Source organism: Theobroma cacao, chromosome 2 (assembly GCF_053813885.1).
Source record: "Theobroma cacao isolate CCN51 chromosome 2, ASM5381388v1, whole genome shotgun sequence".
In the NCBI taxonomy this organism is placed as follows: domain Eukaryota; kingdom Viridiplantae; phylum Streptophyta; class Magnoliopsida; order Malvales; family Malvaceae; genus Theobroma; species Theobroma cacao.
Genome location: NC_142640.1, coordinates 49,551,605 through 49,578,901, shown reverse-complemented (window position 1 = coordinate 49,578,901; position 27,297 = coordinate 49,551,605). Strand labels below are relative to the sequence as shown.

The 27,297-nt window shown below is 32.6% G+C and overlaps 3 protein-coding genes across 4 annotated transcripts; 1 reads left to right on the top strand and 2 right to left on the bottom strand.

The window, feature by feature from the left end:
* Positions 1–456: 456 nt before the first annotated feature.
* Positions 457–2,630, bottom strand: LOC18610331 (Son of sevenless protein). The gene has a single exon (XM_007045927.3). It carries the CDS (start codon positions 2,142–2,144, stop codon positions 1,062–1,064), a length of 1,083 nt encoding a protein of 360 aa, XP_007045989.3. The 5' UTR covers positions 2,145–2,630; the 3' UTR covers positions 457–1,061.
* A 5,855-nt stretch (positions 2,631–8,485) lies between these two features.
* Positions 8,486–9,760, top strand: LOC18610330 (uncharacterized). Its single transcript, XM_018115849.2, has one exon. The coding sequence runs from the start codon at positions 8,606–8,608 to the stop codon at positions 9,605–9,607; it is 1,002 nt and encodes a 333-aa protein (XP_017971338.2). The 5' UTR covers positions 8,486–8,605; the 3' UTR covers positions 9,608–9,760.
* A 1,384-nt stretch (positions 9,761–11,144) lies between these two features.
* Positions 11,145–17,640, bottom strand: LOC18610329 (DHHC-type zinc finger family protein). 2 transcript variants are annotated; one of them, XM_088803958.1, is made up of 10 exons: positions 17,577–17,640; positions 16,890–17,449; positions 16,655–16,768; positions 14,563–14,967; positions 14,042–14,110; positions 13,883–13,954; positions 13,330–13,458; positions 13,024–13,104; positions 12,672–12,860; positions 11,145–12,550 (listed from the first exon to the last, which is right to left on the bottom strand). In XM_088803958.1, the coding sequence occupies exons 2-10, from the start codon at positions 16,929–16,931 to the stop codon at positions 11,768–11,770; spliced, it is 1,884 nt and encodes a 627-aa protein (XP_088660084.1). In that variant the 5' UTR covers positions 16,932–17,449; positions 17,577–17,640; the 3' UTR covers positions 11,145–11,767. The 2 variants fall into 2 exon arrangements, with proteins under 2 accessions (XP_088660084.1, XP_017971337.2); XM_018115848.2 differs by lacking the exon at positions 17,577–17,640 and having other exon boundaries at positions 16,890–17,499.
* Positions 17,641–27,297: the final 9,657 nt, after the last annotated feature.

The following is a 27,297-nucleotide window of genomic DNA, read 5'->3' as shown; positions in this document are numbered from 1 at the left end:
TGGCAAAGCAAATACTAGTTCTATGTCACTCTTATTGTGCTTCACTTAATAGATTTTATCAACAAATTTCCATATATATTTTTTGATATTCAGCAAAATTTATGACTTTTATTATGGATTTTTGAAATATTCATAAATATCTTTAGATATACAAATATATTCACGAATATTTTGTCGTATAGATAAAAAAGTGAATATTTATATCGAGACCATGAATGCCAGATATATCCATGGATATATCGATGCATCAACCGATATTTAATTCTATAAAAATATTATAAAATATATAAAGTAATGATATGTATAATGTCCAAGGAGCATGATCATGGAAGGAATACCAAACTGTGAACTTGATCATGGAAGGATTAGTTCAGTTCTCATTTGTGTCTCCAAAGTGAGATTATTGAACCCATTTTCTGGACTAATCCAGGATGCATTTATTCAATAACAAGCATATTCATATAATAATTCTAGCTTTCATATGATTGTTCTGCAACAAAAGGAAGTAAAAGAGAAAAAGATAGTACAAATTGTGTATGCTTCCAACATCAGCAAACATACTTTTCCAGACCAATTCATTCTCATTGCTCAAAATCATTCTTAAGATCAATTAATACTCCAAGCTCTATTTTTTGACTATTTTATTAAGCATTTAAAAGAATTCAGAAGGAAAATACAAGGGTAGAGAAAGGAACATGAAATGGTCCAACACTTGAATTGGAACCATTTAAATCAAAGATTCTACCCTATATAGCTGATGAATATATATATATATATGCAAAGATCATGAATCTAATTTGTGTATATAATTTTGCATTTCCATGTCTGGTAGATGACAAGAAATTTTATGCACCTGAGCTATGAATATCTTTGGAAGAGTTGAGAGAATCATCTTAAGCATATCATGAGCTGCAAACTCCCGATGGAGTTTTACTGAAACGACAACAAATACTCCTCATCAGCACCCCAGCTATGGGACTGGAATTACGCAGGCAGTTCCATCTTTCATGTTATGAGCACAAGAAATATTAGCTGATAACATAACAATGCCTGTGATGATGTCATTGAACACCCAATGATTCAGCAGAAACAGTTATAGTTTCCAACATTGATCGACATTCACCATCTGAGGCTTCGACACTATAAGATCTGCAACTGAAATAGAAAACTGTATTCATCATGGAATCAACAAGCACCACAAATGAATACATTATAACCAACAGAGGCCCTTCCCAGATCCTAGAAGATCCATCTCCATAACTCAACGTCTTTACCCTATGTTCAAACAACCCTTCCACAAATGCCAACCCAATTGTAGATCCAAGAAATATCAAAAGACCAACCTGAGTCTGCCCCTTGATTAGAACACCAGCACGAAGCAATGCCTGAAGTCCGGAAACCTCCTCCAACACACAGATTACAATCCCAATATTGCAGACAACAATAGCATTGGCAAAAACAACCGAGAACACTAGCCCCATCATAATCACCGCATACACAATTAAATCAGGTGTAAAACCAATGACAGAAAGTACGCTACATGCCGCAACAAGAAAAACGAAGAAAGTTGTTACACAACCAACAATTACCATACACATCCACACATACGTAGAAACAAGCCGCCTCCAAAACTTCCGAATTATCACAAAAAACTTCGAAACATCAGCTGATTTCCTTGAATAAGTACAATCTACACAATAAACCACCGCGGCTTTTGATAACAAAGACAATGTGATGAACAAAGGGAAGCACATTGCTGAGGAAACAGCCGTCTCAGCAAAACGTTGGCACGACTGTTTGAGGAAAGATCTCAATGGGAGTCCACTGGTTTTGGCAACTAACAAAAGCCTAACAGTAAATCTCTTCACAATGGAATGATCAACTAACAAATTTGACATAAGTACTGCAGATACTGGGCAAATTAACAAAGCTGCAATGATCATAAAACCGGACGAATTGTACCTTAAAATCCTAACGGTTTCTCTTAAGATCTCTAATGCATTCATGGAATGGAATTGGTGGTTATGATCACTAACATTACGAGATGAGTCTAGCTCAAAACTTTCCCCATGGGTTTCCTTCGATCCTTCTTTTTCTAGGTGATCTAATCTCATTCGTGGAGAAGTAACGCTAGCAATCTCCATTTTGATCAATACCCAGAAAACACACCAATCCCAGCAGCTAAATAAACATTCGAAACGATAGAAACAAAAAGTGTAAATCAGATCTGAAAGAGCTAGACCCACCTCTGTAACTGCTGAGTAGTCACAAAGAAAACACTGTGAAAATACTCAAACAGGGGAATCCAAAGTGCCAAGCACGAAGATTGTGGGGATTGGAGGGAAAATTCTCGAGCATTAAATGTCTGAAAAGAGAAGAAAAAGGATCGGTTAGAAAACGTGCGAGTTTGAGTCTTGTGGATTTGACCCCTGGCCTTATAGTGTGCATGAAATTCTTCTGCAAGCTTTTTTATAGTCTATTCCATGAACGAAGTTAGCTGCCATTATTGGGGTGCCTACGCCATGGTGCCGGCGTTCATTAGTCTGTAACAGCTCGAAACGGGATGTTTGGGCTCTCAATATTGGAAAACGTCGACAGGCTTTGGATGGTTACAACCATCGAGGGCCTAGATTTGGCAAAGTGACAGCGATTTTGGATTAAAATTGGGCTTTCGATGAAATTAAATAGTAAACATTAAACAAGACTTTTCACATTAGGAGTCGGTGGCCCTCGAAACAAAACAGCATATGGAAATCATTTTTACCATTAGCCTTAGCCATGGTTTCTTCACATTCCCTAATGAGAAGGATTTTGAACAGATTTGTCTTACCCCTTTCAGTTGCTCTAATTTTCTTTTTCTTTCCCCTTTCTTAGCTCATTTGTGACAACAATTTAGTTATTATGGTTTCTCTTTCTATGCTCACTATTGATATATATATTTTTTATTATTTTTTAATTTTTAGTAAAAATTTAAAACAAGTAATAAAAATATCAATCAAACGAAATCTAAGTAGTTTTTTGTTACGTAAATTAAATGGAATTTATGGGTAAACAATGAAGTAAAAGAACAAATATGTGTAATAACCACTTTAAAAGTATTTTTATGTGTTATAATTTATAGATTATTGATTTTCTTTTAGATTTTTGTATTTTTGAAATGACCAAAATACCATTTTAAAAGTATCTAATTTAATTTGGGCTTGTATTTGTTTTGTTATATTTGTATGTTTTTAGCTAATCGTAAATGATTGTTATTCAAACTCTAATTTGATAAATTAAGAAATAATTGAACATTCAAATTTTTTTAATTTTTATAAAAAAAAATTTGACTAGAGCAAGGATTTCCATTTCGAATAAATCCCTAAATTCTTGCCTGAGGCGAGGATAAGATAAATCGAGGACAAAGTTGAGGAGGCAAGGTCGACGACGAGAAATGCACTTTTCGCCCAATCGACGTGCCTAATTTCCTAAAAACCATATAAAAACTTTTTTTATAAAAACCTTATTTGACCTCTCAAACCTAAGACAAGCATTTGCTAAGCTTGACTTACTTTATATTTCTTCCTTCACAAAATAGGGGAAATACTTTTCATTTTTCTCCAATTTCTAACACATTTCCATGCATTTGGTTTGAATTAGTGGGCTCAATTCACCTGGATTGGAGGCCTAATATGAAATTTAATGGGCTAATAACATGCTTGTAAGGCCCAAAGAGAGACATAAGCCTTGGATTATGAGATAGCTTGCCTGGCCCAATCAACTTAATTATTAGTTTTCTTATTAAATAATTAACTTCATTATATCTGTATCTTTAAAAAAAAAAAAACACCCTTGTACATCAAATTTGTACATAAAAAATAAGAAGACTTTATTTTTTATTTCATATTATTTTTTTAAAATATATTAGAGGTTAAAGACTTTTATAAACATTCTTCTTGGTCTTTTGAAATTTTAATTAATACGACTAATTCTTTAAATTTATGATAAAAATATTAGTGTGTGGACACTTTGACAATGAATTTCACTATCAAAATTGGTTTTTCTTGCTAATGAAGTTAATGCTCAAGAATATAAAGCCAATTGAATTGAATAGTCATGGAAGTTGATTTTTGACACATTCAAATTCACCCTAACTTATTACAAATTTCCTTATTTTGAGCTTTTGACAAGGAATAGTCATATACCCCTTTTCCCATGTTTTTGTTATTTTATTTTATAATTAAACTATATGTAACCGATAAAAGTTGAGAACATGCAGGTGTCGAGGCACACCGAGATGACGCATGCTATTGACCACGATCCTGGCAACAAATGTCTCGATAGGCGTATCATAGGCCCAAGCTGGAGCCATCGCCAAATTCCATGACGATCCACATTCCACGCCCCAAGTCGAATCAGCTCTTGTTGTTCCAAATTTGATCGACATGCTCTTCTGCTCCCCTCTGGACAATTTCAAACATTTTTTAATTCTCTTTTCAAAAGACTAAGAGAAAGTATTTTAATCCTATATCAAACACTCACACCAAACAGAATAGGAGATATTAAAAAATTTATGCTAAAATACTTTTATTTTTTAAAATTTTAAATAGATCTATTGATTTTAAAAATAAACACTCTGTTTGGAAAATATATATTTCATTGAACACATAGGTCCAATCATTAGTCAATTATTAGTGTTTTTGTTAATTTGATAACATGAAAATATTGAAAAGATAATTTTACTTTTTATTAATTTTAAAAATTACTATTATTTAATTTTTAATAATTTTTTTATTAGTTTAAAAAATAAGAGAGTACTTTTTTTATTTTTTTCAAAAAAATTATGTAATAATAATTTTAAAATTAATAAAAAAAAGACATTTTAATTTTTTTTACTCTCTATTAATGGTATTTACACTTTTAGGACTAGTGTATATTTCAAAAAATTAATAAATTCATTTGAGATTTTGATTAAAACTTGAAGAACGAAGATATTCTACAAAAATTTAAAATTGAAGATATTTTACCAAAAAATTTATAAACATTGACACTACATAAACAATTAGTTTTTTTTTGTATTTATGAAATGACCAAAATACCATTTTAAAAGTATCTAATTTAATTTGGGCTTGCATTTGTTTTGTTATATTTATATGTTTTTAGCTAATCGTAAATGATTATTATTCAAACTCTAATTTGATAAATTAAGAAATAATTGAACATTCAAATTTTTTTAATTTTTATAAAAAAAAATTGACGAGAGCAAGGATTTCCATTTCGAATAAATCCCTAAATTCTTGCCTGAGGCGAGGATAAGATAAATCGAGGACAAAGTTGAGGAGGCGAGGTCGACGACGAGAAATGCACTTTTCGCCCAATTGACGTGCCTAATTTCCTAAAAACCATATAAAAACTTTTTTTATAAAAACCTTAGTTGACCTCTCAAACCTAAGACAAGCATTTGCTAAGCTCGACTTACTTTATATTTCTTCCTTCACAAAATAGGGGAAATACTTTTCATTTTTCTCCAATTTCTAACACATTTGCATGCATTTGGTTTGAATTAGTGGGCTCAATTCACCTGGATTGGAGGCCTAATATGAAATTTAATGGGCTAATAACATGCTTGTAAGGCCCAAAGAGAGACATAAGCCTTGGATTGTGAGATAGCTTGCCTGGCCCAATCAACTTAATTATTAGTTTTCTTATCAAATAATTAACTTCATTATAGCTGTATCTTTAAAAAAAAAAAACACCCTTGTACATTAAATTTGTACATAAAAAATAAGAAGACTATATTTTTTATTTCATATTATTTTTTTTTAATATATTAGAGGTTAAAGACTTTTATTAATATTCTTCTTGGCCTTTTGAAATTTTAATTAATACGACTAATTCTTTAAATTTATGATAAAAATATTAGTGTGTGGACACTTTGACAATGAATTTCACTATCAAAATTGGTTTTTCTTGCTAATGAAGTTAATGTTCAAGAATATAAAGCCAATTGAATTGAATAGTCATGGAAGTTGATTTTTGACACATTCAAATTCAGCGTAACTTATTATAAATTTCCTTATTTTGAGCTTTTGACAAGGAATAATCATATACCCCTTTTCCCCATATTATCAAACACTTGCATCAAACAGAATAGGAGATATTAAAAAAATTATGCTAAAATACTTTTATTTTTTAAAATTTTAATTAAATTTTAAATAGATCTATTGATTTTAAAAATAAACACTCTGTTTGAAAAAATATATATTTCATTAAACACATAGATCCAATCATTAGTTAATTATTAGTGTTTTCGTTAATTTGATAACATAAAAATATTGAAAAGATAATTTTACTTTTTATTCATTTTAAAAATTATTATTATTTAATTTTTAATAATTTTTTTATCAGTTTAAAAAATAAGAGAGTACTTTTTATTTTTTTCAAAAAAATTATGTAATAATAATTTTTAAATTAATAAATAAAAGACATTTTAATTTTTTGTACTCTCTATTAATGGTATTTACACTTTTAGGACTAGTGTATATTTCAAAAAATTAATAAATTCATTTGAGATTTTGATTAAAACTTGAAGAGCGAAGATATTCTACAAAAATTAAAAAAATGAAGATATTTTACCGAAAAGCTTATAAACATTGACACTACATAAACAGTTAGTTTTTTTTTGTATTTAAGAAATGACCAAAATACCATTTTAAAAGTATCTAATTTAATTTGGGCTTGTATTTGTTTTGTTATATTTGTATGTTTTTAGCTAATCGTAAATGATTATTATTCAAACTCTAATTTGATAAATTAAGCAATAATTGAACATTCAAATTTTTTTAATTTTTATAAAAAAAATTTGACGAGAGCAAGGATTTTCATTTCGAATAAATCCCTAAATTCTTGCCTGAGGCGAGGATAAGATAAATCGAGGACAAAGTTGAGGAGGCGAGGTCAACGAAGAGGAATGCACTTTTCGCCCAATGGACGTACCTAATTTCTTAAAAACCATATAAAAACTTTTTTTATAAAAACCTGATTTGACCTCTCAAACCTAATACAAGCATTTGCTAAGCTTGACTTACTTTATATTTCTTCCTTCATAAAATAGGGGAAATACTTTTCATTTTTCTCCGATTTCTAACGCATTTCCATGCATGGTTTCCTTGTATTTTCTTATTCTCAAAGCTCCTATCAAATTGCGAAGATTCTGTCAATTTTTTTTTTATTATTTGGCTTGAATTAGTGGGCTTAATTGACCTGGATTGGAGGCCTAATATGAAATTTAATGAGCTGATGCACATGCTTGTCAGCCCCAAAGAGAGACACAAGCCTTGGATTATGAGATAGCTTGCCTGGCCCAATCAACTTAATTATTAGTTTTCTTATCAAATAATTAACTTCATTATAGCTGTATCTTAAAAAAAAAAAACAGCCTTGTACATTAAATTTGTACATAAAAAATAAGAAGACTATATTTTTATTTCATATTATTTTTTTTAAATATATTAGAGGTTAAAGACTTTTATTAACATTCTTCTTGGCCTTTTGAAATTTTAATTAATACGACTAATTCTTTAAATTTATGATAAAAATATTAGTGTGTGGACACTTTGACAATGAATTTCACTATCAAAATTGATTTTTCTTGCTAATGAAGTTAATGCTCAAGAATATAAAGCCAATTGAATTGAATAGTCATGGAAGTTGATTTTTGACACATTCAAATTCAGCCTAACTTATTACAAATTTCCTTATTTTGAGCTTTTGACAAGGAATAATCATATACCCCTTTTCCCCATATTATCAAACACTTGCATCAAACAGAATAGGAGATATTAAAAAAATTATGCTAAAATGCCTCTATTTTTTAAAGTTTTAATCGAAATTGTAAACGAGTATATTAGATTTCGAAATAAACACTCCGTTTAGAAAAAATATCTTCCGTTGAACACATAAGTCCAGTCATTAGTCAATCATTAATGTTTTCATTAATTTGATAACATGAAAATATTAAAAGGATGATTTTATTTTTTATTAATTTTAAAAATTATTATTATTTAATTATTATTAATTTTTTATTAGTTTAAAAAAATAGGAGAGCATTATTTTTTTATTTTTTTTCAAAAAAATTATATAATAATAATTTTTAAAATTAACAAAAAAAAAGACATTTTAATTTTTTTTCTCTAAGAATGGTATTTACATTTTTAGGACTAGTGTATGTTTCGAAAATTAATAAATTCGTTTGAGATTTTAATTAAAACTTGAAGAGTAAAGATATTCTACAAAAATGCAAAAAGTGAAGATATTCTACAAAAAATTTATAAAAATTGACACTACGTAAACAGTTAGTTTTTTTAGGAGATAGTAATGATCCCATAACATACAGCATACATGATATAATATAATTCATTATTAAATTCAATATAAAGATAAATCAATAAATTTTATCAAATAACGAAATAAAACTAGGAATAATCCGGACTTTGGCGTGTCTGACTTGTCTCGAAACCATAGCATAAATGAACAAAGTACGATATAAAGACAAAGCATCCCGATCGCTATAGTCCGCTTCCTGGATCAGAAGCTTCTCGTCTTCATCTCCTCCATCTTCACCGCCATGGCAACGCTACCATCACCGCCTGTCCACATCGACCTCTGGACCATCCTATCAGAATCCAAACGCATAATCAACGCCCACTCCCGCCACTTCCTTGCTCTCTCCGTCCTCTTCCTTCTCCCTCTCTCCTTCTCAATCTCCGCCTACCCCGCCATCAACCAGCTCGTCTCCCGACCCTCCCCTCTCACCGTCGAAACCCACCTCAGCTTCTTCAACCCTATTCAACAACAGCCCCCTAACTTCCCCGTTAAAACCCTCATCTTCTTTTTCCTCTACACCCTCTTCACCGTCATCTTCTCTCTCTTCGCCACCGGTTCCATCACTTACAGCGTTTTCCACGGCTTTTACGGCCGACCCGTCAAGCTCGTATCCGCTATCAAGTCAGCTTTCACTTCCTTCTTCCTTCTCTTGTCAACTTGCGTTATTTCGGAGCTGATCGTATCTGGGTTCCTTTTAATTCTTGCTTTAATCTTCTTTTCATTAGTCAAAGCAATCCAACTTCTAGGCTTCCAACTTGATGTCTCTTCACCTTATTTTATTTCCCTTTGTCTGGTTTTTGTAATTTCTTTCATTTTTATTGTGGTTTATTTACGAGTGAATTGGACATTTGCTTATGTTGTTGTCGTGGTTGAATCAAGCTGGGGACTTGAGCCGTTAAAACGAAGCAAAAACTTAGTTAAAGGAATGAAGGGGGTTGCTTTTTCGATGATTCTGTTTTTCGGGTTCGTGAGTGGGATTTTTTCATGGGGCTCAGCTGTAAGATGGGGTGATGCAGATGCTGATAATTGGAGAAGTTGGGCATTTGTTTTAGATATTGTGGTCACTTCCACTGCCTTAATGATGCTTATGCTTTATAATTTGGCTGCAAGTACAGTTTTTTATATGTATTCCAAGGCTATACATGGAGAGCTTGCAGGGGAGATTGCTGAAGAGTTTGCAAGAGAGTATGTAAGTTTGCCTTTTGATGATGGCAAAATTCCTCATGTTGTTTCTGTTGTTTAAGGTTGATGAAAATAGGAATTTTGAGTTAGTTCAAGTTCTGTTGTTGTTGTTGTTGATTTGTCCATGTTTTCTCTACTTTTACTTGTATCTATAAAAGAAAAGATGTGTGAACAATGCAAATAAATGTTACACGTTTCTGAGTTTGTTCATAAAGCTTCTCTTTGCATTTGGGATAAAACTGTTTAGCTTGTTAGTTTTGTCTTTGTGCTTCCACGTGTTTGAAACTATTATGGAAAATGGTGGGACTGGAAAGAATTGAAGAGTGAAATCTTGGCTGTGCTGCTGGAATGGAATGAGAGCACATTATGATTTGAATAAGAATTACCCATTAGTTTGATTGTTTCTTGGATTCTTTTTTATACTCAATTTACCTGGCTAGGTCCCATGATTAAATTTGGTTGTTGGATGGCAAAGTCATACATGACTGTGTCGGAAATTATGCTTGAAAGCTTTCTATCTAGGATCATGGAACTAATCCACAAATGAAGCTTCTAAGTTTTACAGAGTTCCAACCAACGTAAAGCTTTTACACAGCTGCAGTGATCTTTTAGCTTTTAGATCTTGCAACTGAAAAATTGAGTAGATTCACAGTGAAAGGGGAAGGTTTTGTGCTACGAAATTAATAAATGGGGAAGCTGACTAGAATTCTCATTTCCATGGTTATCATGCATTCATGCATGATCTTGTGTATGAGAAGCTTCTTTGTTTCACTAACAAGTAGCATCCTCTGCAACCCTGCTCCCTTTGGATGTTGCCATTCATTCTTAATTAAACTGAAACATGGAGCAGCTTCGAAATGAAAGGGGAAGGTTTAGAGCTACAAGATTAATAAATGGGGAAGATGATTAGAATTCTCTCATTTAAGCCTTCCATAGATATTATGCTTTCATGCAGGATCTTGTGTATAAGAAGCTTCTTTGTTTCACTAACAAAGAGCATCCTCTGAAGTCCTGCTCCCCTGGGATTTTCTGGTCATCCTTTAATTAAACTGAAACATTGAGCTGATTCAAAGTGAAAGGGGAAGGTTTTGAGCTACAAGATTAATAAATGGGGAAGATGACTAGATTTCTCTCATTTACGCTTTCCATGGATATTATGCATTCATGCAGGATCTTGTGTATAAGACGCTTCTTTGCTTCACCAACAATGAGCATCCTCTGAAATCCTGCTACACTTGGATTTTGCTATTCATTCTTGAATTAAAGAAATTAGGATTAGTAACCTTACATGTGAGAGTACATCTGGGATACTAAGCTGCTGTCTTGGTCAGTTTGCATTCTTAAAACTGGCTCATCATCCAAGGCTTGGTTAACTTTGCTTTCTGATGATTGCAACTCCCTCCTTTGTTCAACCTTTCACAATCGAACTAGTAGCTTAGTTTGGTTTGTTTACAGCAACTAGACATAACGTTTAAGTAGCGGAAAATTGGGATCCCAAAACAGGGCCATCGCCTGTTTATGCTTTGGGTTCATGTTTTAGGTGAGCTTGCGGTGTATACTAGCTGATCCATTTTCAGGAGCTAACGTATTGCTGGAAGAATGCTAACGAACATAAAGTAGATTAACATGAGAGAGTAACCTGATTGGTAGCTTGGTTGCAGTACTCCCATGGGCCTCATGAACAAAAGCCTATTTTAACTTTTAACTTCAAACCTCAAGAGCTCATAAGGGAAGATGGGAAGATAAAAATGCTAGACAGAATGAAAATGGTAAAGAGTTAGGACTGCTTGCAAGGGCACATATTTAAGAAGAGAGGAGAGATGTAACATGGACTATCTGTAAATTTTTTACTTTTTTTTTCAGAAACTGAGGAGATGCTTAAGGGAGGTCCATTAGGAATCACTTTTTTACCAAAACCCACACTGAAGTACAATGGAGTATTATACCCAGTACGTAGCCAAAACCTTTCCTTCTTGCCATCCCCAATGCAAGTTACCAAAGGACTGACACTTGATTGAAACTCGCGTAGATAGTGTTGCCTCGACGGAAATCAGAGTTGTCTTTACAGCCGTTGTCATCTCTTCCCCATTAGGCTAGGCCCTGAGTTGAAGATCTCAAACGCAATATTCAAAATTCCAAATCAATTGAATGAGGACCTCACTAAGTACACGAAATTCTTGGGCCCATGAAATTAAAGAATGAACTTTTTAACCACAATCAGTCATAGCATTCTAATATTAGCCTGGCTGGATGAAGATGGTGCTTTTAGTTTAACGACCGTCTCATCCTGTTCAGAACCAAAGAGAACATTGCTCCAGTTTGTTGATCTCTGGACAATCCTGGAAGGAACTCGATCACTATCTTCCCCACCAGACGCTTCATACCCATCACTAGTAGACCTTGACAATGGAAATCCCTTCAGAGCAGCCATATTGACAGCAGGTAAACCTGTTAGCCGTCTTGATTCTTCAGCTCCTGATGAGGAGACCCGAAATGGATGAATATCAGGTGAGTCCAAACTGCTCTCAGGTGAAGATGCAACAATCCCAACGGAGCTTGACATTGCTCGGCTTGTTTGGAAAGCACTTCGTGCTTCCATTTGAAGAGGTGCCAAACTACTTGATGTGTCATTGAAACCTTTTTCAGCAGCTTTAGCAGAAATGTTCATTAAGGGGTCCAGGGGTAGGTCAGCTGGAAGACGCACCCGCTTAGATGCTCGTCTTCTGTTGCCATCAGGCCTTGGGAACATTCGCCGGCCACTGCTGCCAAAGCTGCTGTCTACCTCTAGCCCAAAAGGGGCTTCATGTCTCACCACAGGCCGCAGGATTTTGGACTTTTTCCTTGCTTCAGCTGCGGCTTTTGAAACATCTTCTGCATTTAACCGTGCCAACGTCCATGGACTGATCTTAACTGCTCCTGGGTTCTTCTTCTTAAATGGTTCTTCCCCTACCATCTTTTTCCCAAATGAACTCACAGATCCAGTATCGGGAGGAACAACATCAAACTAGCAACAATGATACAACAGCTCTCAGCTTCATCAATTCAGGAATACTAAACTAATTGTATAATGTACAATTCATATCCATATTGAAATCTCTTGCAGAAGAAGGGTTCATCAAAATTACCTGATCTTCAAGGAAGAGGCGCGGGGGTGTACACCATGCACCCCTGTGAAAAGTAGAAAAGGAGCTAGCACTACTTAATCCAGTAAGTGAGCTGGCAGGTGACATTTGCGGACTCTGCTGACCACCAACTCCTTGTTGCTCTTGCTCCTGCTCCCGTAAGGCTATAATGTAATCATATGTGCTGATTCCCTGAGGCACATTCAGGAATCACCTAATTAGCTAGTTAGCCTTTCTTTACTTTCTAATACTCATTAGGATTTGACTTATGTAGGATAAATCAGGAAGAAATTCTTCCATTAGAGTATTTAACAGAAACATCCTTCACATGGCAGATAAATTTTAGCAAGCTTACCTTCTTTATAAGTAGAATGTGAAAGAAGAAAAGCTGTGCAAGAGGTAATGTTGCGATCATGGCCAAAATGGTGCACAATGCCTGTAACAGTTAGAAATTATGCTACGTTAGCCTAATGTTTTAAATTGAAGGTTGCTACTCTTTTGTATTTTTTTTTTCTTGATCTCCTAAATTCTATAGAAAGCTAAAAAGATCCTTCAGAATCTACTAATATATAGAATTGAACAGTACCAGTGAAAGCCAATTAAGTAAAAGAGAAATGAGGAGGAAAATAAGGATTGACATAAGTATAAACAGAATACTTACAACCACAATAATAAATGGAACCAAAGAGAAACTGCTTCCTAACTTTGATGAGATATCCACAGAAAACTGCTTCCGCTCAATGAAACAGCAGATAAGTACAAGGATTCCAGTCGACCATTGTAAAATAAGCTGCAATCTCAAGCCCAAGGTGGACAAACCATGTATATACCTGTCAATATTCAATTAAAATGAAAATGACTCGAAAATAAACAGCTTACTCTGGGTTTCTTCATTTCTGGCAACCGCGGAATCATAGCAGCAATCTCAGGATGTTATACGGTATTATTTATGTATTTGGCATTTGATTGGAAGATAGGTGACAAGATAATAGAGGCTAACTGTAAGGTCCAAATTGAGTAACAGGACATTGCTTATTCATTCTTAGAATGCTGAGGATAAGAAGCTTAGTGTTCTAGTTCTCAATGATCAGGATCTGAGAGGCTTCTCAGGAAGAGGTTGGCTATAAAGGAATCTGGGATCTCAAAGCAATTACAGGATGTAATACGATGATTGAGATCTGATCTGTAAACGGAAGATGGAGACTTGTGCTTACCAATAGAAGAGCAGAAACCATGAGAGTGAAAAATTGTCGGTAGTTCCTTTTTCCTATGCAGTTGTTCAGCCACTACAAAAACCAAGGGAATAAAAGAAGCATTAGCAGAACCATTAATAAAGTGGGAAAAAGTTCCAACAAATGAAGATCCAGCAGTACCCTGCAGTGATGATCGAAACGGTCAACACATTTGTCACAGACTCTGCAGTGCTTGCTATATTTGAAGACCTGCCAACGATAATAATAAATAAATATGATAAATATTTGGAGGTGAATATTTTGTTCCCTCTGTTTATGCAATTCCATTACATTTCAAAAATAATATAAAAAAAACTAAATTTGATAAATATAAACTATGAATGATGTCAAAACACAAAGCAATATCATAAATCTTATTATCAGCATAAGACCAATGCAAGATCCATGAGCCTCAAAACCATTATCTTTTAATTTGATCAAGTAAAGCATGTTTCATTCCAGGATACCCTTTCCCATCAAATTCTTCTGGCACGCAATTTCAATAAAATTCAAACAGGCACAGTTGACTTCTGAACACCAGACCATTAATATGACAATCTTGAGATTATGGAGCTATTATTTTCCCTCTTAAGCTATGTCATGTCAACATTGAGAACATAATCTGATAAATTGAACTTTATGGGTTTTAGATGCTTTTGTACCTCAACTTCACACAAACTGCAATAGAACATGCCATCTTCACTCATATGTTGCTCAGAAGATTCTTCATTTGAGCTAGAGCATTTGCAGATAAAAGCACAAGGAGAGAAAATCCATAGCAAACAAGATGATTGCTCTGATGAAACCTTGTTTCCCTCAATTTCAACACCTTTGTCTTTCACGGTTTCATCTGTACCTGCTGCATCCTTATCCAGAGGTTTTCCTCCAGCAGAAGTAGTATTATGATCATGCATGGATGCAGTTGAATCCCCACCTAATTTAGAGTCCTTAGCTCCAGAATACTTTCCATTATTGGGAATTTTGAGATACTTTTTAGATTTAAAAACTCCAGGGTCTGCAGGATCCGCCGCGGCACACCAAATATATAGGCCAAAACAACACATAATCTAAAAAGAAATACTGTTACTAAAGCTCCAAGTTGATAAGGACACATCAAATACAATAAAAGAAAGAAGCACAATGGGTGCCATATATAACTTCTATCATATACAGCATTATAAAACTGTTAATTATAACGTGTGGACAAGACTAGAAAATGACTCAACCGTGCATACTCACATAGAATTATAGTACTAATTATGGCTTGTAGACAAGACTTGGGAAATGACTCAACCATGCATACTTGATACATAGAAATTGCTAGCATAATTTATGACCTCCCCAAATGCACTTCAAACCATGCATTAAATCTAAACTAAAAAGTTATGCTAAAGCCCATGACTTGAGCCTAATGTTACAATTGTAATCATCTAAAGTGCCAACACTATACTTTAAACAGCATATTGTTGAGTTCAAAAAAATCTAATTTCAACAGACTAACTTGAGATCTGCATAGGATTTCCTGTCCCAGAAAATCACCAACCAGAGTTCGCCTGAGCTAGATCAAATTAGGCCATGTGCAACTGCAGCACATTATATGAGCATGCGATAATTGAGAAGGGAAGTTCATTTATGTTCAAAAATAGCCATGTTTAATCTAACTACACTCTACACTACTATTACTCAGATATTGATACTCAAGAAAGAACACTTCACTAGTTTCAGTTGACCAAATTTTTGTCAGCAGATATTATCAGCTATTATTGTACAGTTTCTTCGAATTCAGGCCTCAGGATAATTTGATTGAAAATTTCTATTAAATTGGGTTTTTAATTAAAGTACTGAGTTAATGGCCATTTGTGTAAAGTATTTCTTGAAGAGAGAGTACAACACGCTTTAGATGTGTCACTAAGTAACCCAATCCACTCCTACACAAGACTTGGACCCAAGTCCTTGAGTACCTTATAATGTAATGAGAATTAAAAATTAAAGGTCTTAAGTTTTTAGATCTCTCTGTTTGCTGTGATAACAGTTTAGTAGTTCATGATTTAACATTTTACAATGATAATATAAATTATTTACTTATTTGGACACTGCACCTTTTAGATTTTAATGGTAATACAACCAAAGATTCCAGTAGCAAAACAAAGTTAGGATTTTCTCCTGGGTTCAACGGACCACCACGAAAGAGGCAAACTTAATGAGCATTTTGAAACTTAAGGCTGTTCTAATGAAGGAATTCAGGTTTTTCCAGGAAGATCCAATTGTTCTTAACTTCTTCCTTAAAGGTATTCAACATCAATAACTTAAACTATTTTGTCCAAGAAAACATAAGTCCAAAGGCAAAGAGGCTACCATCGACTCTTAATCAGAAGAAATTTAAATGTACAGTCTTTTCACCAAATCAAGCAAGCAACAAGTACTCTTTTAATGGACAAACGAAATTAGAAATTCTTTTACAGAATCAGTGCCCCCTAAGAGGAACAGTAGCAAAAAGACAAGTAGCACATTAGCCCTTATCAGCTAAAGTGACAGGTTGATGATATGCTTGAGAGAGTCTACTAAGATAAAACTACCAAAAGAAAAAACATGACTCAGAAAAGAAAGGGACCCTTAGATTGGGGAAAATTATCAGAGTGATAAAAATAAACACATGAATCAGAGACCAACAAGCAAAGAAAACACAGATCTCAGTTCTTCCACCCACAAAAAAAAAATGTAAAAAAATAAAAGGAAAATGTTGAAATGGCTTACAAGTGGAGTATAGATTCCCATCACAATATATTGAAACATCTTCTTCCCAACAAAAGGAGCAAAGAACACATAGAAAGCAAATCCAAGTGCCAAGAACACAGCAACAGCCACCACCTTCACACAGACAAGGAAAAAGGATGAAACTTTGCTCAGCACCCAGAGTTGAAACAACAAAAAAAGGCTCAAATTTACATATTAGGAACAGAAGCAACGAAAGGAACCCAAAAGAAAAAACCTGGAGTGGATGATAAGGAAGCTGCCATCCGTGCTTCCTCATTTCCTGTTCAAATGTTGCAGCCCCAGAAAAAAGCACCAAAAAAAAAGAGAAACAGGGAAGGAAGAAAAAAAAAAAGAGAGAATGTGTCTGAGACAAGAAAATAAAAATATTGGGTGTTTTTTCTTTCCAGCTGGTTTTGCCTATACTTATTTTCTTACGCTTTCCCTCATTTTCCGGGGAAAATAAAGATCACTCATTTCACTACACCAACCAAACAAAAGCAGCATTTCCCATTTTTTTTTTTTATTTTCACGGGTCTAATCAGAAAACAAAAAATGGGAAGAGTAAAAATACGAAGAAGAACAAAAAAGAACAAGGAAGCTGAAGAAGATAGGTTTGGACAGCGAGGAAGCCTTTGTCTGGTTCACTCAATCATAGCCCTGCCTCATGCAAAGAAAGAGAAGGGAGAAAAAAATATATGTGAAGAAAAAACAAGGCCTACTCTGGGGTTTGGGTTTTTCTTTGTTTCTTTTTGTAAAGCTTTTTCCTTGGCCAAAGATCTGTCCCAAAGCTCACAACTGTAACAATAAGAAAGAGAAAGTGAGTTAGAGAGAGAGAGTGTCTCTGGTTTTCTTTTCATGCCCATAATTACCTCCCAACCCAAGCTTTTACTTTTCTTTTGTTTTTCTTGTTTCTAGTGTTTACCTTTTTCACTGGGGCAAATCATGTGTCACAGGCCCAGTGCAACAGGCAGTTGTTTGGGTTGCACCTTTTGTGATTGCCTTCACCAACCCTTTGTCTTAAAATTCTTTCATCAACTTGACACTCATTTATCCATTGAATTAACTTTGTTATTGATTATCTGTTACATTGTTAAACAGAACAGATGACCCACCCCAATTTTTCTTTTGTAATTTGACTAGGGGAGGAGAGTATTCTTTTGCAGAAAGTAATTGGCACAATGAAGATGAAATGGTGGAGGCAACCCCACAATTCTTTAATGGCATTTCCTGCTTTGAAGCTCATGTACCTATCATTACCTCATGGCATCCTTTTTTTGGGATGAGACTTGATAACCTCATTGGGATTACTGTACACAAACACCTACTAATATTAACTGTTTCTCTGTTTCAAATTCTTTTCAATTCTTTTTTTTTTTTTAATTAAGGTGGAGTAGTTGATGGCTAGGGGGAAAATTGAAATTTTGTATTACAAAACCAAGCCATGTGCTCAACCTCTAACCCCTATAACTCTACGAGAAGGTTGATGATGGAAAATTTCAAATTGAAATATTTTAAAAAATTTCAAATAATTAATATCAAAATCGACCGTACGCATTAATAATGTATCATTGAAGACAGCGAAAATCTTAACAATATAAGGGTTGTAATTAATTGAACTATAATACTATATTATATACAAAATAACAAAATGTGCTGCAAACTTGTGCATGAAGGTGAATAATTCATGCATGAAAACTAGTTTTGATGGTAAAAAAAGACTGAATTAACATGTTTATTTGATTTCTATTCTTGAAACTAAATTTTTTGTTGATGGGGGTAAAGAAAAGATAGGGCTGCTGCTGCGGCTGGTGGAAGAATGAAAACTGTTGGTTGGTTTATTGAGGGAAGGTGGTAAAGTTAGAAACTTTAGGATTGAGAGGTTACGTTAGATTCTATCCTGTTAACGGCAAAAGGGGAAGGAGAGTGACATAACAGAGAGAAAGGACGGGAAGGGGAATGGGGTACAAACTAATTACTGGAGTATATTTTTTTATTTTTTCAAAAGCTTTGAGAAGCGCAATTGGCATTTTCTTGTCAGATTTTGGACTTGGTGACGATTTTTCCTTCTTCTTAAATATTTGAGATTTTGCTCTGTGCAGCGCGGCTTACACACCCGTTTGCCTTCGCTTTTTATACCACTTCTGTGATCAAAGTTTCAATATGATATAATAATAATATTTTTTAAAAATTTAAATAAATTTTTATTTTTATTACATTTAATTAAATAATCATCAATTCAAATATTATTTTTAATTTTGTATAACGTAATATTAATTGTCAAGAACATACAAATTCAAATCAAAATGAATTTTATTTTTTCAATTCTATTAGTTTGATATTTGGTTATTTCGATTAAATGTGTTTGGTTATAATGGTTTAATTGGTTTAATTTTCGATTGAAAATTTTTTTAACTAAATTAACCGAAGTGAAAAATGTTTATACAAAGAAGAGTAATTTATTGATTACATAGGTCCTTTTCTAAAAAAATTATAACTTTTATTTATAATTAAATTAAGATGTGAAGAAATTATGCTTAAAATCATATGAACTTGAGCTCAAACAAATAAATCAAACATTATTTGATATCTAATATATATCTTATTTTAATATATTTACCATAAGTTTAACTTTCGATAATTGAATCAAATTAATTGAAGTAATTTATTTTTTATATCAATGTTATATAATATTAAATAATATATAATATTTTAATTAATAATTTTGTTAGTTATAATTATTTATTTGATTAAAAAATATAATAATTTGATTAAAAGTAATAAAAATAAAAAAATTATTTGAATTTTTATATATAATTTAATAAAATTTTAAAATATTATGTTTTAAATTTTACTATAATAAAGAATAAATTAATATAAATTAATTTTGCATACTCTTTATCATCTTATCTTCATTATTGACTAGAGAAGGATGCCTACAGGGCTAGGGAGCATGATGTTGCTTAGGTGCATGGAAATCATGTCTTGGTAATAGCAAAAGGATCGGGATAAAATTAAACAAAAGGAAAGAAAGATGAAAGAAACAGAGGCAGGCACTAGCAGTGGGAATAGTAAAAAGAAAGAAAAGTGAAAACGGCGTAATATAAGTAAAGGGAGTCTGACACTAGTAGGCTCCAACTGCATTAATTTACTTTGGATCTCTATCTGTCCTTCCACCATTTATTTTTCTTCTATTTTTATTTATTTTTCCAATATTATTGCCGTTGACAGTATTGGAAAAAATAAAATAAAAAATAAAATAATTTGAGATTAAAGACAGAAGCATATTTGGGCCGAGGAAGAGAAGACAGACACATCTTAATGCTTGCAAAGGTTTCACAAAAGTCAATGCACCCCCCCCTTCTCTTGCATGAGAAAAACAATCATGCTTTGCTTCTATTCACGCAGCTGCTTGTTTTGCTTAGTCAAACTGTTCGGTGGAGCAAATGATTTTTCCTATATATTAAAATAACAAATTGGTAATTATGATTTCAAAAATTAAGTGTTTTAATTATCTTATATAAATTTATTTTTATTTTTTAGTAATATACAATTCATAATATTTTATTATTTTTAATTATATATCATTTTTGTTATATTAGCTCTTAACTTGTAAAAGAGAGACTTTTACATTAATATGAGTCTCTCTCCATTTTTATATCTTTTACGATGATTTTACATTAATGAATATTTGAATTTATTTTGATATCATACGTTTTAAATTGAAAAACATGTTTAATAAATGAAAAAAAACCCATGTTCATATACCAAAACCAATCTCATTTTTTATTAACACAATAGGTAAAATGAATAATTACATGACATAATTAATATACAAAACATTATAATTTTAAACTTAAAACACTTAATTTCGTATCATTCTTGTATCATGAATCGTGTTTAAAATGAAATTAAATATATGATTCATTATATTGTTTGTTATATAAACTCATGGATAATCTAAAATTTGGTTTAAATTTATTCAAATAAAAATACAATGATTTAATCACGTGTTTAGGTAAAACTCTCGAGAATTCATTTGACTTTTTGTCCCTAAGCAATGTACTAACTTCTTTCATTTGAAATTGATAAGGTTTTAATTATAAATAAATAAAACTTCTAAACTAATCATAACTAATATTAGTAGCAATTAATTCCGTAATAAAATATAAATTTTTATATATTCATTAATCTTGTGTATATATATATTATTCATTTTTATAATATACATAATTTCATAATATAAGATTTTTTTCCTTGTAACAAATGCAATTAAAAAAATAAAATTTATTTATTTTTTAATGTATGGTTAGAACTTAGAAGAAGAACATTGAGTTGCTAACATAAAAACGAGGAGAAGAAAACAAAGGAACGAGGAACACAAGGTGGGAAGACTTAATTAAATATTTAAATTAATAAATTTAATTCCACAGGGTAGGGAGGGACGTGGACGAATCCTTGATGGGGTAAAAAATTTTCAACCAAGTGGAAAAAAAATATTATTTAAAAGAAAATAAAGGTGGAAATGACCCGTGAGAGGTGACTAAGAAGTTTAGAGACACGTGATTGATACCCGTGACAGACATCAATACAATCATACCACGACCACGACCAAAGAACATCCCACTCCTCCAATGTTTGACTATCTTGGTTAGTTACTTTGCGATTCTTACGAAACATGTACATGTACTACTACCAATGGATTTTGTTTTATTATTTATTTCCTTTTAAATTGACTATTCTTTTTTATTCAAATGATATGAAATTATGAAAATAATGTATTTTATTTTTATTTTACAATATTTATCCTTAAAATGACATCAAAATTAAAAGAATTTCACTTAAAATTAGTACTGCAATCAAAATAATATCAAAAGAACAGATAGTATTTTGAAACATTATAAAATAATAAAATATAAAATTAGGTGGAGGACTCTTTCACTTATAAAAAATACACCTATCTTGGTCTAAGTCTACCTCAAAATTAATATATTTTATGAAGAGTCTCACGTAGTGAAAAGTTAAGTAAATTTTGATATCACTTGTTTCGTATCCATATTTTTAACTTAAAAAAATACTTATTAAGTGGAAGAAATCCTTCACTTATAAACTTAAAACTCATCTTTACCTCTTATTAATGTGAGATTTGTAATATATGTATTTGTTCAATTGATAAGTGATCTGTTTTGACAATAAGTAATATATTGATCTTGAATTCATGTTTTATCAATAATTTATTTTGATTTTAATTTTGGATTTTTTTTGGAAATACAAAACATTGCACCTGACTTGAAAACCGAATAATCTATTTATTTAAAGAAAAATTATTTAGTATAAAAAGTCCAAACAAACTATTAGTGTTTTGGGATTTTTTTCAAAGCATTTCGTAATCCATTTTTCATACCAGAATTGTGATGGAAGTGGACCCAAAATTGGACAATTAAAGTTGTCCCTTTTTAGCCGAAAGTGATAACTTAGATCAAATAAATGATCATACCCAAAATACTATAAGTTTTGCTTAATTTGTGGGCAAAGAGAAAAATCAATTGAAAAGAAAAAAAAAATATGACTCAAGCTATTTCATTTTTCATTTGCTTTCAACTTTAGCTCCCCTTTTTCTCATTTTGTTGTCTCCAATCAGCACGAGTCTTTCATTATCCAATCACTTTGGGTGTTAAAAAGTGAGATTCCAAACTTTTGCATTGCATGCTCTTATAAATTTTTTTATTATTTCCTATGTGACTAGACATTTAGTTGGTCTAAAAGATAAGCAACAATGACAAAAAGATGTTACCCCTTGCTAGGTCTTGAGGCATTATTTAAATTAGAATATAGAAATGCAAAAATTTATCGATTAAATTTCATAGTATTAAATTAAAGTACATATAATTATACGCTTAAAAGTCTAACATGTCTAAACTTTTAGTCATTTTGACAATATATATGAATAGATATAATAATAAAAGTTGTTGAATTTTTCCATAATCTATCATTGATAGTGTTATGCAAAGGATGGTTACGGAAACTTTATAATCAAGTATCTTGTAATATTCGATTCAATTAAATAGAATTAAAATATCTTATAATCTAGTTCGAATAGGGTTTAAGATAATAAAAATACTATCTATTCCGAATTTTGTGTTAGGGTCTTTAAGGTACCCATTCCTTGAATCAATGACGGTTAAACCATGTGTCCAAAGGTCTAAATTCTGTAAGTTCAAGTTGCTTCCACTTCCAGTCTTTGTTTAAGCACCTCCTGGCACCTTGGTGCTTATTCTTCAGGTCCTTGGTTTAGCTTGCAAAAGGCCCATGGTGAGCATTGCTTTTGGATGCAAATTTTGGGCTTGTAAAAGAGGTGGTTCCTTTGACTAAATTGGACTGAGCTTTGCTTTCAATCCATCGCCATGTTAATCTAATTCCTCTTCCTCTTGTCCCCTCCCATCTTCTCTTTTCCTGGTTCCCTCAACAAGTTTTGGAAACCAAGCAGAGACACAGAAAGAAAAAGAAAGAAAGAAAAGCAAAAGAAACAGAGACAAAGCTTTGATGATGAAAGACGTGTCAATGGACATGTGGTCTCATTTTGAACATTGTCTAATAATAAATAAGGGGGGGCCTGGGAAGGTCACTCACTCCCTCTGTCTAACAGAAAGAAAGGCAGGGGTTTTTATTATATCTATTGGTACAATTGACAACCTGACCTTTATTTTCTGCATTTGTGTAATGAAAAGAGTGGGGTCATTTTGTTTTGATTTGAAGGGGGAGTGGGAGCAACCCTCACAATAACTGCTTGATGGGAAATAAAACAAAGGCGTGGGGTGGGTGTATTTCATTATTGAACTTTACCCAAACATGTGAGTAGCATTTAATTATATCAATTTGGGTCAAATACCCTGAATCTCCTCCCATATGAACTTCTCTCGAGTCGTTTTATGCTCGTGTCATATCAAGTATTTCAGAAAAAGTAAGAGTATATTTTAATCCTACGTCAGACAGGGAGAGAGATCTTGATAAGTTTATAAAAGTAGACGCTACACATTTTTTTAAATTAATTTTTTTGAGAGAAAATTATGATTTCGTGATATTTATACATTGATAATGCATCAAATATAAATTTAATAAATCTCATATTGGTAATGAAGTTACTTAATTAGGAATAACTGAAATTTGACTTGAAATTGATCACTTTTTTTATTTTTAAATTTGAGTTTGTTTTGAGAAATGTAATGGAATTACTTATAGTTAACTAAACATTTGTATATATTATTAAATTTTTTTTTTTAAAACTCAATTAGGCTAATAAGGTATTAAGTACCATCGAGCTTAATTAGAGAATTAACAAGTTAAGTCCAAGTTGATTTTAACTTGATTTGGAATAACTCAGGAGCAAACTTGAATTGATTATCACTTAAAGTGAAAATATTGTCTCGAAATTACAGAAAAAGGTGATTAAGAAGAAGTTCTGTGTATAACAAAAGGCTGATCTTAGGTTCCAAATCCAGGACCGCCATGGCTTATAAGCCCAAGCAAGGGACAAGCCTGAACCTTCCACCCAACATGTGGCCCAAATGCTTAGTTAATCGCCTACAGATTAGGCAAGAATTCCAACCATATACTAACCCATTTAAGAAGAAGAATAGACCGCTTATAAAGGCAATTGCTTCTAATTCATTCTTAGTTTTGTTTTATATTGAGATCAAACTAAGCTAAAATAACTTAGCAACAAATAAAAGGGGCATGGTTCAACATATAGTTTGGTTCTTTTGAAGATGGAAGGGATGGCATTGATAAGATTACAGGACATAACTGGCATCCCCTCTTTAAAAGGTCAAGCAAAAGGCCCACCATACTCCCAGCATGCAACAAGCAGGGCAGCAAACTGATATGGAATGAGAACCCCAATCATTACAAAAAAAAAAAATGTTATCTATTTTCCAACTTCAATGGAACCCTACCTAGATGCATAAGAAAGATTGAACATCACATGTTCTGATATCAGGGTCTTACAACATTTTTAGAACATAGAATTGTGCTTTGGGTAATGGGCTAAAGTAACTCCTATGTCCAAATTTTCATATCACATGATGTATTGAATTAGTTAATTTTTGTGATGTGTTATGGGCTAAAGTGACTCTAATGTTCAAATTTTCATATCATACGAAGTATTGAATTAGTTAATTTTTGTAGCCGTATTTGGTCAATGCTTTTCTTAGATCTAACACATTTGTGACATGATAACATGAATTGTAAAATCTATTTAAAATTGTTTTTGTATGGAAAGAATACAGTTTTACATTAGATGTCTTACTATGTTTTTGAATATATTAAAAAATAAACTCACGAAATATTGCGTAAAAAAAATAAAAATCACAATAAAAATGAGTAGAGTTTACCCTAAAAATAAACCAGTAGCAAAATGCGATTCCAGTGCTACTAATGTTGGGAGTTTGATTTTCTTTTCCTTCATATCTTCCTCCCTATATAAGCTTGTTAGCTGCTTGGGAATCCTTTTGTTTCTCTTACTGAGTAATTTTCTCTGCTACTTGTTTCCTGACAATCATATTCAATGAACTTAACTCAGCTTAAGCCAAATCCTGTGATCATAAAACTAATATGCATTGAAGGCCAGGCAGGAAGTATTTCAAATTTTGTAGTACGGATCTCAATAAATTGAAAACAGATTTCACCATGTGCAACTCACACTTGGAGATATTAAGCCATACGTTTCAAACCCACAAAGAAAATTTAATGCTTTGCCATCTTAATGGTCAAAACCTTTTTTCCACCCCCATGAAAACAAAGCTTTCCGCAGTCTTGGATCTTGAACTATTGCCAGGTTAGCATGTTAAATGCACAATATTCCAGGGGCCTGGAACCATAATATCAGTCTCCTGAAACTCCTGGAAGCTCAAAATTGTGCAATAATTGGAGTAAAAATGCTATGGCCCTCAGGAGCTTTCTGATTAGGCATCTCTAGCCCTGTCTTTTACTACTAGCTTTTCCATTAAATTTGGTATGGATTTGGATAGGCAGAGAAGAAGACTGAAAAGGTTTTGCTCAGTGCTGTTGTGAAAAAACCTTTTTCCACCCCCATGAAAACAAAGCTTTCCCCAGTCTTGGATCTTGAACTATTGCCGGGTTAGCATGTTAAATATACAATATTCCAGGGGCCTGGAACCATAATATCAGTCTCCTGAAACTCCCGGAAGATCAAAATTGTGCAATAATTGGAGTAAAAATGATGTAGCCCTCAGGAGCTTTCTGATTAGGCATCTCTAGCCCTGTCTTTTACTACTAGGTTTTCCATTAAATTTGGTATGGATTTGGACAGGCAGAGAAGAAGATTGAAAAGGTTTTTCTCAGTGCTCTTGTAGCTAAGTTTGAAGACAAAATAATTGAGTAGGTGAGTTAGTGTGCATGTTTTTGTTTGATTCAGCTTTGTGATTACTGAGCCCCATATTATACTTAGCAAGACTCACAATTAATAGCTAGCTAGTGGGGTTTGAGATGACCCTCCACTGACTCTTTTCCACAACGTTAGGATATATATATTTATATTTGATGGTGATCAGGTCTTTGGATTTGGTGTACTTCGTGCAAAACAAGAGACTAAATAAAAGAAAAATTAATTTGGATTCTTCTACTTATGTTTCTTTCTGTTCTGAGATATTCCATTGTTCCCTTGCTCTATATCATTTGCAGCTAGCTACTTCTAGCTAGCTCACCTAACAAATAATCTTATTTTATGTATTAATCCATAGTCCCACTCTTTATAAAAATACAGGATAAGTCTAAACTTCTACCTCTCTAATCTTCACCTGCATTTCTTATGATTTCAATTTTTTTCTTGATTAGTCTTTTCCATAATGTGTTTGGTAATTTTATTAAGAACAAATTAACAGTGTAACTCTTCTGCGAACAAAATTTACCATTAATTGAAAGAAATAATACAGGATATTGTGTGAGAAAAATTGATACTGCAGGAGATGTAAGTAGAATTTACCCTAAACATAATTAGTGACCATGAATGAGTGGGAAGTGGCCTGTATGTTTCCAATACCTAACCTTTGATTACTTGAGAAAAAGAAGTTGCAGTGCAGCTTCAGCCATGTTTGATTCTTTCTTCAACAGGTTGGTGTGGTGGAGACAAACTTTGACTAGAACTAAATTCTCCTTTACGGCTCAACCACTCCTCCCCACACTGGTTCAATTCAACCATTGGAGCCACCTTAAACACCCAAGAATGGTTCTGTAGTTTTCTTTTTTTAGGGGGGCTCTCAATGATTAAGGCACTTAATCAAAGGCAAAATCAGGGACAAATAAATAAACTAATCATTGTGCTTAAATATGGTTGCGTGGGCATGCATCTAAAGTTTCCTACTTTTAGAACCCTTTGCTTTTGTATTCATAAAAGAGATCTTCTCATTTAATTATTATTTATGTAATCACACGCTTTGTGAAAAGAGAAAGAGAGAGAGACACCTTGGTATTGTTTATAAATAATTGATACTCTATTTTTTTTCATATACATAAAGTATAATGTTTGAAATTCTTTTAAAAATAATTTAAAATTTTTTATTATGTTTAATCAAGTTAATATCTTTGTCATGTAATATTAATATGATATTTGATATATAAAATAAACATAA

Bases quoted from the DNA above. Each gene is read 5' to 3' on its own strand.
- LOC18610329 (XM_088803958.1), bottom strand. From the start codon at position 16,931: ATGAGGAAGCACGGATGGCAGCTTCCTTATCATCCACTCCAG. The intron at 16,769-16,889 runs GTTTTTTCTTTT...GTCTGTGTGAAG, and splicing joins TTCCTTATCATCCACTCCAG to GTGGTGGCTGTTGCTGTGTT. The intron at 12,861-13,023 runs GTAAGCTTGCTA...AATGTGCCTCAG, and splicing joins ACATTCTACTTATAAAGAAG to GGAATCAGCACATATGATTA.
- LOC18610330 (XM_018115849.2), top strand. From the start codon at position 8,606: ATGGCAACGCTACCATCACCGCCTGTCCACATCGACCTCTGGACCATC.
- LOC18610331 (XM_007045927.3), bottom strand. From the start codon at position 2,144: ATGGAGATTGCTAGCGTTACTTCTCCACGAATGAGATTAGATCACCTA.